The following is a 12,392-nucleotide window of genomic DNA, read 5'->3' as shown; positions in this document are numbered from 1 at the left end:
AAAAGCCCAATAATGACTTGTTTCAACTTTAAACATGACGTCAGCTTCTGCTAGCAGTTATTAACATTTGATTGGTTCCCGGAACCAAGAACAGTGATTTGTCAAGAAAGTTAGAAATTACAATCCATTTCATCACTGTGTTTGTTATTCAGATTAAAGTAAGAATAACTTTTTTTTTGTATTGCAAATATTTGAATTTTGTTTTTTGTATTGAAATCAGCATTAAATTCTCTTTAAAATGATATGTAAGAGTTGGCATTTTGTGAAATGTAACATTTTCGATAAGCATACCGAGTTTAAAAAACAAAGAGTTTCAAAGGTGTCCACAATTTTGGCCACCACTGTATAGTTATAAGCATACACAGTTAAAAAAACAAAGAGTTTCAAAGGTATTGGCCACCATTGTATAGTTAAACATCGCACATTTTGCAAATTTAAATGGGTTTTTTTTCGTGCATGATTTTAACCTGTTAACTGTGTCCACCTCTTCGGAAAATGCGTATCTAAATTGTCGTAAATATATATATATGTTATATAAATATAATAAATAATTCATTATAAAGATAATAATTAAACAATTGCTATATAAATATGATTAATTGCCATTGATAAACTCTTCATAACGCAAAATTCTACACTTTTTCCATGACGAATATACTCGTCAAAAGCAGTTAATTAACATTTTATCGTGACGACCATCACTAATATATGCTCACAATATAGAAGACGAAATTCTTTAATATTCTGTAGCATACCTCTTTGTCTAATATTGTTTCTCGAAATTATTTCAACAAGGTAACTTGTTATTACTGATCTTCGAAATGTTTATAAATATTGTGCACAGCAGGGGAAAAATAGTTATGAAAATTTTCCAAGCTGCGATAAGGACAGCTTCAAAGCAATTCACGAAGAGTGACCCATACCACATTTTCTTTGAATAAAAATAAAGTATCTTTCCATATGACTATCGAATAAATCTACTCCATTTTTTTTATTTGTTGGTAAGAAGTAACGCAAATAGCACATCAATATCTTTTCTGCCTTCTTTCACACAATGTTGTACTTAGTTAAGCATTTTTGTAAATTTCAAAATATATTAGTAATGAAACGACACGGTTATCATTCCATTGATTTCAGCCAGTCAAAATAAATAGAAACTACAAACACACATAATCTCACTGTAGATTCAGTCAGGGCAATAGATTCAGATTATCCGAATACAAGTTAACAATATAAATACAAAACGAAGAGAGCTGAATGGATAAAATTTGGTACATACATTTAAAATTTAAAATATATATACCTACTAAATACAATACATTTGAGATTTTAAATGTATGTACGAAAGCCGCTGTATCTTTCACTCATCACAAGCATGTATGAGCGATAATTGAAAAATACAATGAATGTATGAATCTTGGTGTATGATCTTATGACTAAAGTTCTACTTCAGCATTAAATTTTTGTATTCATCGTCTAAAGAAAAATATACAAAATACATATACAGTTTTCTGGTACTTGTGTATTATCGTATCTTAAAAATCGTATGTTAATAGGTTCCTTCATAAACATTGTTCGCCAATGGCATGAAGCTAATAAGTTCAGATAATACACAAGTTCCGATATACACACTATTATAGATAATACACACTATTATAGAGTTGAAAGAAACTTTGTGGGGACTTTGAAAATAAATATCTGAGCACTGATGGGGTTTACAATGTTGTCCGAAGTCTACAATTTTTTGTGGGAGAGGGATAAAACCATTATTAGGGAATATGCGAGAAAATTTCGGGGAGACCATCATGAGGTTGATATTCCCATGATACCATTGGAAGATTCGAATATAAAATAAACGTGAGACTAAACATAACAAAGGCAGCAAAAGCGTAAGGGTATTAAAATAATAAGTAAGGCTAATGACATAATATCCATCAGAATTTAATGATTTAAGATTCGTATATATGTTGTTGTCGTTGTTGTTGTTGTTTATAATGGCACTTGCCATGGACAAGCTCACTCACGAAGTCAGTAATTTTAAGCCAAGGGAGCGTCTCTTATTTTAGTAGCGCCAAATAGGGCCAAGAGTACGTCTTAGCTACTCACGCATCACATTCGCTTGCACAACCCCTTTTTACAGGGGGGCACATTCATACATCTCACAGATAGAACAGGAAGAACAACCATGCCCGAACCGGGCCTCGAAGGCAAGACGCCCAGGTCACGGGGAAGACGCGCTCCCCCTATGCCAGGAAGCCAGCATTCGTATATATAATAAATATAAGGTTAAATGTAACAAAAGGCGCAAGATTACGAGGGTTATCCGGAAAAAAGGTTTTCCAAGGATCCAAAAGATGGCACTGCAAAAGAAACAAAATGCGAAGCCGTAAGCCTGATAGATTGTAGGTCCGGCTATCGTATGCGGCAGTTGTAATATTCCGATCGCTTCCATAAACGTCGTTGTAATGACAAATTATGTCGGCTTTTATTTCTTCCCCTGCCGACTGCGAGGCGAGGTCAGTGAATGTAAAGAAGATAGCGCCGATCGAAATCCATCGCCAATTGTGTTTACTGTATGGACCAGATGTAATGAGTAAGCAGATAGTTCGTCGTTGGTGCCAGGTTTTTTCCGAAGGTGGGCAGAATGTCCATGATAAAGAGCATCTTTCATCGATGACGGCCTGTTGGAGCAGGTGCGGCAGTGCACTCTACTGAACCGTCGCTTTACGATTACGGAACTCAGTAGCCATTTCCCGCAGGTATCACGTATTGCATGAAATCGTCATGAAACATCTGTTGTCCGGAAATGCTAAGTTCTGACGTCAACGCTCGCCCGCATACGTCAAATTTTACAAAACATTTTCTTCAGATGTTTCGCTAGGAGGTATCTGACCACCCACCCTATAGTCCCAATCTTGCTCCCAGTGACCTAACTATCCTCTGTAGTTCTTTCTTGATTAAACTTAACTATTCTCTGTAGTTCTTTCCTATTTCTTGCTTCTTTCTTCTTCAAAGTGCTTGTGGCAGCAATATCAATATTACCTATAACCGTTTTCCTGTTAGAGCATTCATCGTTTAGAACCTTTTATTCCATAACTGGCACTTTTTTATACAAGTTAGCAATATCAAATAAATGTCTAGCTTCTTCTCTAAATTCTGTGAAGTTGAAATTAAACTTATCTGAACAGTTTCTGCTTTTTGACTTTATTAAATTTCATTATTTAACATGATAAGCTTTTATCATTTTTGAAATTCTTTTGCTAGAAGCAACGGGAATAGAAGCTCTTAACCATATTTGTTCTATTAGAGGAACTAAAGTGTCCTATTATGAGAACTTCGCTTACAGAAGGATGCTTCTCTAAAGCAATTTTGAGGTTATGTCTAATATAATATAGATTCGTCAGTAGTGTGTTCAACTTCAAGCAAATCATTAAATTTTCCAAAAATAGAACATTCCGATATTTGTCTTGTCTTCACTAATTTAGACTGAGCCATTTTTACTCGCAGCAAAGCACACAAACAGAAACTAACAAATTAGTTACGTTAATCAGTTACACAATAGACGGAAGGTAGATGCCAACTGAATTGAACTCGGCAAAGCTACTGATTTGAAACCAGCTCTGTCCTTGTCACCGGAAGCAGACAGATCTCGGCCTTATCTCAACAGCAGCCGCTCCGGCGACAACTCAATGCCATGCCAGCGCAATAGTAAAACTGTTTTTATACTTTTATTCATATGACAATGCCTAATGAAAGCTTTTTATTTCATAATCGAGGCATGCAAAAATCCTGAAAAAGTTGCAAAAAGTATGTTTTTATGAAATTTTAACGTCCTTGCAACACTTCAAGATATACTTTAATATTTTTTATAATTTCTATTTATCTTATCTATACCAAAAGGCAACTTTTTTGTGCTATTACAAAATAAAAATCAAAAGTTGATTGTTTCGTAAAAAAAACTTTAAAATATAGCAAAAATTTCAATTTTATGATACTGTAATGTCTTTGCGGCACCTCAAGACCTACTCCAATATTTTTCATATTTATAATTTATTTTATCTACACCAAAAGGCAACTTTCCCGCGCTATTACAAATGAAAAATCAAAAATTGATTTTTTCGTTTTACACTAATGTACGTAATAATAATAATAATAAAAATATTTAATAAGAAAGCCCTTTTTCAAGTGTTCTTTAGCACATTAATGCAGGAACTTAGATGTAGCACTCTGTATTTCTTTCCTCTTATTGTTAAATAAGGCAACTACATTTCATTGAGTCATTTAAAAAAAGTTACCGATATATGGATCTCTAGCGGTCGGTGCGTTCAACCTATCAAGATGAGATTTCAAATATAGCTATTCAGACTATGAACTTAGGACTCTATGAACGGTAGCTAAGTGTCATAGGTTACGGTTATAGGAACAGAAAATCGAAATTTTCAAATGACAACGTCCACTTTTTGCCGTCGCAAAATGCCCAGCACATGCGAAAAGCCTAAAGAACATTGGAATGGTAAGTGTATCACACACACACACACACACACACACACACACACACACACACACACACACACACACACACACACACACACACACACACACACACACACACACACACACACACACACACACACACACACACACACACACACACACACACACACACACACACACACACACACACACACACACACACACACACACACACACACACACACACACACACACACACACACACACACACACACACACACACACACAACACGGATGCATTATGCACGCGCAAAAAAACTTTGCTAATAATCAAATAGGTTTGCCCGTTAAAAGTCATATTTTGGATGAATTTTTAATCACTCATATCGCATATCACCTAACGAAATTTAAAATTTATGCCCGCAGGAAATTTATCATGTTAATATCTTTGACCACGTAACTTGTATCGGAAGGGTATAATCGCCTAGTGCATTTGTTTATAAGTAAATGAACATGATCGGTAAAAAAAGTTTATTTACTCCTTTCAGTTTTATCTTTTCATTGGAAAACTTATTTTTTGGAATTTAAAGTGTTACAAAATATTTTTACTTCTTATACGAAGTATAGAAAAAACTATCGCAAACATCAAAAGATTTGAAAGCGAGATTTTTTCCCCTGAGTTCGAGAAATACATTTCTGGCATTATGCGTATCTGCCTGTAACGGTCAAACGTTTTGAGCTAGATGGATGAAATCTATGAACAGTCTTTGCTTCAAATGTGTAGATTTTTTTTCAAATTTTGAGTAAAATTCGTTCAGAATATGTCTGTCCGGCTATTTGAATATGAATTAAAGTAACTACAAAACGAAGAGAGCTGAGTGGATAAAATTCGGTACACATATTTAACATTTATAGTGTAGACATCTGTCTATGTACATTTTTTTGTTCCAATTGGTTGTGAAAAACGTGTCTAAAACACAAATTCGATTTTCGTATACTATTAACCTCATGCTAGGGATTCATCGCCAGAAAACTCGCCAATGAACACACGATCGATGCGGGAAAATTGCTAAATTCTCGCCAAAGGTCAATATTTCGTACACATTGTACGCCAATGCCATTCAAGGCGATCTCTAGGACAACATCTTCATTAGAGGGTATGCGAGACAGTTTTCAGGAGACCACTACCACTGGTGGTTTAATGCTATACTCCCGAAGCTATTTACGAAAATTGTGAAATGCTACTAATTTTTATTTAAAAATTTATTTAAAAATTTGACGATAGTTTAGAAAAACCTTTTCTTACTAAGGACCTTGTATCCAAGAAATAATCATATTCCAAATTTGGTACATACAAGTCTAAAGCATTGTTTTCTAGAGCTTTATGGGTGATTTTTTTTTTCATTATGCACTCCCGCATGACAAAATTTGCGGAATACATCCGAGATTATAAACATTCAAAATAAAAACAAGGTAGATCTACCTTCTTTTCTCATGCAGACTGCGAGGCACTTCTTGAGCCTACAAGCCTGGCACTGGTTCCTCCTGGCAACGTCCACAATGCACCTGCCTTGTTCTTTACAGGCATACTCCAGGTTGCGACGGATGCTGCGCTTGAAGAAGCCCCTGCAGCCGTCACAGCTGGGTACGCCATAATGGCGACCGGACGCCTTGTCGCCGCACACCCGGCACAGCACTTCTGGCTTGTCCGACGCCATGCTCATGGCCCTGGAATGAAACAAACACCTTATCATTCAAATATTCAGTACACACCAAACGGACAAAACTGAACGAAAGGTAAAGTGCCTAATTATCACTCATATCCTTATCATGCACCAAGTATGCAACTCAAGATCTATCTGGATCATGAAAGCAAATCTGATTAACGATATCATAGTCCAGCGGCGAAGTGACCGAGTGGACGGGTGTTGGTAACTCGACGCTGATCCTTGGAGGCACAACGAACATAAAATGAGGTGCGATCATTTGACATTCAATATGTAGTTATAAGACATGCTGAAATGAAAAGGAGATAACAATTATATTTAGAGAAAATTTTAATTATCGATTGTGTATATGACATCACTATATAATTGCCATAGATGCTGAAGCATTCATTACAGTGAGCAGTATTATGGATTTGGTTAATTTCAATGTGTATGACTTCACCGTTGTACTGTGCAAGACGACTTCACCGTTATACCGTAGTTACCATTGTTCTGTGCAAGACTCGTCTTTGCCATTGTTCTGTGCAAGACTCGTCTTTGCCATTGTTCTGTGCAAGACTCGTCTTTGCCATTGTTCTGTGCAAGACTTTACCATTGCTCTGTGCAAGACTTTACCATTGCTCTGTGCAAGACTTTACCATTGCTCTGTGCAAGACTTTACCATTGCTCTGTGCAAGACTTTACCATTGCTCTGTGCAAGACTTTACCATTGCTCTGTGCAAGACTTTACCATTGCTCTGTGCAAGACTTTACCATTGCTCTGTGCAAGACTTTACCATTGCTCTGTCCCAGTCTTTACCATTGCTCTGTCCCAGTCTTTACCATTGCTCTTTGCAATATTTTCACCGCTGTACTGTATCTATGTCTTTACAGTTGTACTGTGCAAGACTTCATCGTTGTACCGTGTATGACTTCATCGTTGTACCGTGTATGACTTCATCGTTGTACCGTGTATGACTTCATCGTTGTACCGTGTATGACTTCATCGTTGTACCGTGTATGACTTCATCGTTGTACCGTGTATGACTTCATCGTTGTACCGTGTATGACTTCATCGTTGTACCGTGTATGACTTCATCGTTGTACCGTGTATGACTTCATCGTTGTACCGTGTATGACTTCATCGTTGTACCGTGTATGACTTCATCGTTGTACCGTGTATGACTTCATCGTTGTACCGTGTATGACTTCATCGTTGTACCGTGTATGACTTCATCGTTGTACCGTGTATGACTTCATTGTTGTACCGTGTATGTCTTCATCGTTGTACCATATATGACTTTATAATAGAAATTCTTGTAGTTGAGGAGTCCAATTTTTCACAGCATTCTGCACTTCCATGTGACAGGCGAGCCGTTGAATAGTGTTAACTTTAAGGAATCACCGTTCAGTGTTACCTTTAAGGAGTCGTCTGTGGAAATTCTGGGACTGACGTTTTTCAAAAACTTTGTCAAAATTTTATTGCAAGTAGAGAATTTTTTTCCGTATGTGACACGAATTGCTGTAAATGAGCATTTCTTTGGCATTTTAGAGAATTTTTCTCAGCTTTAATCTTTAATAGCACGTTTAAGACCTAGTAAAATGTTGCAGTACGATTCAGTATTAAGTGTTTCTCCAAGTTACGAACTAGCCTTCATGACAATGCATTCATTCAAGACCTATTTAAGTATTGCACATGGGGAGTCAGAATGCCATCATTCTATGCTTATCCCTCTGCAGGTAGAGTCAAAGTATTGGTCCCAAGTACTCTGAAGACAAGTAAATACATCAGAAGATATTTGACTCAAAAAGTTCATTTGGAACATGCCTCGGCAGTTTGAATCGAGGTAATATGATGAGCACGTTATTTGAGTTTTCATTCTGTAAGGAACTAATGTAGCGTGGTAAATACAGAGAATGCTTATAATCCAGAATAAATATTCATCTACACTTTCTGCATTACATTATAAGCTACATATCCCAATTAAGGATTCATTTTATCTAGGAATTGGGTATCCAGAAAGCAGGCCTCATCCATTTTTTAGTTTCTATGAAAATTATCAAGCAGCATAACCCTGAATTCCTTCAACGAACAAGGGGAAACTACTTCTTCAATACAAGATCTCCAACTCGGTCAGTTGCCATATTTCTCCTCAAAAGCACCTGCTCCGACTCAAAGTTTGTCTTACCATAACTAAATTTGTGCTTCATCAAAGCCAAACTAATTAAATTATTAGAATGCAATAAATGTTCTATAAACATCTATAATCCCACAAGCTGTCTTTCAACACAAGTTGAATCATGTAAATTCTTTTAGGAAGTTCTAATTTATAAGTTAAGCCGTTTTTTTTTAAATTTAGGAATTTGTATACAAACACAATTTTTCCAAAATTGTATTTTGCGGACACGGAGGGTTTAAACGTGAAAATTGATCAAACGCCCTAAGTCAAATTTTTGGGCGTTATAATATATATATTTTTTGGGTAAAATCCTAGATGGACCCACCTCTTGGCGACTTATTCGAAATCTCGCCAAGTTGACTACTAATTGAATATTTGTTATTATTATTTTTCAATTAAAAAACAATATTTGAAGGCCAGATATAATAATAAATATGATAAAAAATATATATAATAAATAAATAAATAATAATAAAATAAAATAATAAATAAAAATAAACAAAAAATAAAAAATATATAATAAAAAATAAAATAAACAAAAAATAAAAAAAAAAATAAAAAATAAAATAAAATAAATTAATTAAAAATAAATTTAAAAAATCCGTCTAGGTTGCCACATTGGCGACGTTATCCCCACTCGTTTGGTGAGAATTCAAAAAGACGCCAAGAGGTGGGCTGTGCTAGGATCCACCCATTTTTTGTTGTATCCGAAAAAATTTTTAAAAAAGGAGCAATTGTTTCAGGCAATTTCATAATCTCCCAATTTAATATCGTTTCAAAAATTGCGAAAAAAAAATCTATTTTTATTTCAAAAATTACAAAATAGGGAATGAAGAAGCATCTAGAAATATTTTATAAAATATCTATGAGCAATCATGCTATTATTTCCATCTTTACAGCTGAAGCTTAGCAATCTATTTCGTCACTGATAAGTTTAAAATTCCAGAAAAAAAATCTGCTGTAAACAAATAGTTTTGCTGTCTTTCAGGTCCTGAAAAATTTATCTATCAAAAATCCGATAATTATTAATAGAATAGCTAAAAATTTTAATTAGAACCAATCTCAAACAAGTTCAAGATAAATTCTTCCGTTACAATAGTATTCCATTACCTGCGTCTAGCATTATTTACCTCTCAATTGTGAGAGATGTTCAATGGATATCGATTGAATTTAGTATCTGAAATACGCAAGGCCAAAAAGACAAGCAAGATATAAAAGATACGCCACTACGTCTGCAAAGAAAACAAAAGGGATATGTTTTTTAACGCATATTCCAGCTTCTGAAAGTAAGTAAAGTAGGTACAAAATATGTGGTAGCAGGAAATCATTCACAAAAAAATTAAATCTGGTTGAAATGTAATACGTGGTACACCTTCATATCGCCAATACCGAAAAAGACGCCATTGGAGGCTTGGCATTTGTTGACAACATCAAGAGCTTTTAATTAGTGAATTTTACTCATAATGCCGCATTGAAGAAAGACAGTCGAATATCCATGGCCGAATGGTCATGTCACTGTCTCATGATCAAGAGACCTGGGTTCGAATCCCGCTAGAGACAATGAGGTTAATAGTATATGTAAATACTTAATTGTTTGATTTTATGTTTTCCTTTATTTCATGTTCCAGAAGATACTGGACATTTCTTTAGTTTACCAGACAAGTGTTCTGGACTTTTCTTACTGTCTCCAGAAGAGTATTCTGGAACTTTCTCTGCTAGTATAAAAGCAGAAGATTTGTCAATTACTGTGTTCTGAGTTCAGTTAATAAATTAGTTTAACTCTACCTCTTGTGTGTGTCATTGAGTTCTATACTATAGTTCTACGTGACAATACTTTCTTTCTCGTGTAGGAAGTATACAAAGATAAAGTATTGCAAATTCCAAGAAATCCGAAATAAAGATTTTAAAAAATCACCATGTTTTATTTTTGGAATTATGTCTGTCTGTATGTGAACACAATAACTAAAAACAACTTCTCGATTGAAACAAATGAAAATTGGGATATAATCTGCACACTAAATTTTTGGTCCCCTAGTACCACACATATATTAAACAATATTTGCAATATTATATGACATTGTATTATATTAAATAATGTCATAATATTAAACAATGTATAATATTGTGCAACAGGATGTTCGGGCATAATATGATCGAAATATCCTCACAGAAATTGTATCTGTCTGTCAGTCCGCCCGAGTGCAAGTGTTTACGATAACAGCAAAGCAAATACGGATAAGATCTAGTATACAGTTTTTGCATCTAAGATGTGAATTTTCATTAAGTTTTAAATGAAATCTGTTAACAGTTAGACTGACAGTCGGTCTATATTATATTATATATGTAATGATATTTTAACTCTAATTTCAATTTAATTAATTTCCAAGATTTTATCTTAATTTAGCTCATAGTAACTTCATTCTAAAAATATTCTCTTATTTCGTGATCCAATTCCACTTTCTCTACTTAATTAATTCAAGAGAAACTTCATAAAATTGTTGAATCAGCTAAACGCCGATACTTTCACACGCTCAGCGTGAAGGGGTAAAAAATGTCCAGTAAGCACATTCTTTCTTAAAAGATCCCTGTGTTTCCCTTACACGTGATTGACATGCGTCAGAAATCCCTATCAGAATCTTATTAATATATTAGCACTGTGGAGAAATATTTTTCCTATCAAAATCTAAGGTTATATAAGGCGAGGCATAATTTATTTCGGCCCTTTTTCCCCACTTCAGCTTTTGTGATGCGCTGTGGCGGACGCACAATGCCCGCGTCTTTGCTTGTAAATAATTATGCTTTCCCGATGGATTAAAAAGAATTTAAAAATGTAAAAAGTCTCTTCACTGTCTTCAACCACTACATCCATGCTTCACAACAAATGTGGGGGGGGGGCATCTCGTAATTGAGGATGAGAAGCCCGTTGAGTAATTTTGTCAACTATTTTAAATCAAATGTAATTGGCAATTAAAAATAGATTTCTGCGTATAATCAGCTAAAATTTTCCAACCTTTTTATCTTCACTTTCCAGTAGTAATTCTACCACCGCAGTAAAGGAACTTTTACAGAATTTAGAAGATAATCAATCAACGAGGGAAAGGCGACACATGTTTTCGCTCGGATATCTTTCAAACGATTTGCTAAGACTTTTATCAGCTCCAGCCACAGATCATTATTTCCTTTTAATGCAATAAAACCAAACGATTCGGAAGGATTAAAAATATTTTTTTTATATAAAATTGTATTTAATGAACTCATTCTCTTTAATCATGTTAGCTTTTAGAAAATTATCGTCTGCGCTATAAATCAAAATCATTTTTTTATTACCATATGTTATCTTTGCAACAAATATGAGCACTCGATTAGTGAATCCAATAAAAATAAATTATTAAATACATGAAATGTGTTCTCCATTGGTAAATCGGTTACATATATGAAATTCAGTGAAAATGGAACATTATATATGGATATTTTTTGCAATGATTGCAACACATCTTCAAAAAATGGAAAATCGATAAAAATTGGATTTTAATGCTTTTATTAAAAAATAACAATTAATTCTGCCGTGAAAATGAGCTTGGATTTTTTATTAGTTGAATTTAAAATTTGTTTTTGATATCGTGAGCTGTGATTATAGACATTTCCACGAAATAAATATAATTGCGTTATATGAGATATACATTATTGGACGAACTGATGCAAATTCAAATATTTCTCTAATTTTAAACTGTGAATATTGTTAATAACATGTTGCTTTTTAAAATTATAAGCTTCGTTGTGCATATATAAATAGGCTAAAGAAAATTTACTTTTCTAAGAGAAAAAAAAATTAAAAACTATGAAAACGTTAATCCTTAACTGGGAAGGTGAAAATTTAGAACTAAACTGGGGAGGTGCGGTCTACGAGACCGCATTTCATTTACACTCAAATTAAATTTTTTAATGAATGTATTAGTATGAAAAACTGCCGATATATTTTCTTGATATATAGATATGTTTTAGAAATTTTTCAAAATATATTATCATTGAAAAA

The 12,392-nt window shown here is 34.2% G+C and overlaps 1 protein-coding gene across 3 annotated transcripts in view; it reads right to left on the bottom strand.

Moving 5' to 3' along the window:
* LOC129956960 (photoreceptor-specific nuclear receptor-like) overlaps nt 1–12,392 on the bottom strand; it is a 107,838-nt gene that overhangs the window by 33,395 nt on the left and 62,051 nt on the right. For all 3 annotated transcript variants that reach the window (XM_056069022.1, XM_056069021.1, XM_056069020.1), the window contains exon 2: nt 5,957–6,201. In XM_056069022.1, the coding sequence (XP_055924997.1) occupies nt 5,957–6,197 (241 nt within the window). In that variant the 5' untranslated portion in view covers nt 6,198–6,201. The remainder of the gene's footprint in view (nt 1–5,956; nt 6,202–12,392) is intronic.

Source organism: Argiope bruennichi, chromosome 11, assembly GCF_947563725.1.
Source record: "Argiope bruennichi chromosome 11, qqArgBrue1.1, whole genome shotgun sequence".
Classification (NCBI taxonomy): domain Eukaryota; kingdom Metazoa; phylum Arthropoda; class Arachnida; order Araneae; family Araneidae; genus Argiope; species Argiope bruennichi.
The sequence above is the reverse complement of the archived record's forward strand: the minus strand, read 5'-3'. Positions and strand labels throughout refer to the sequence as shown.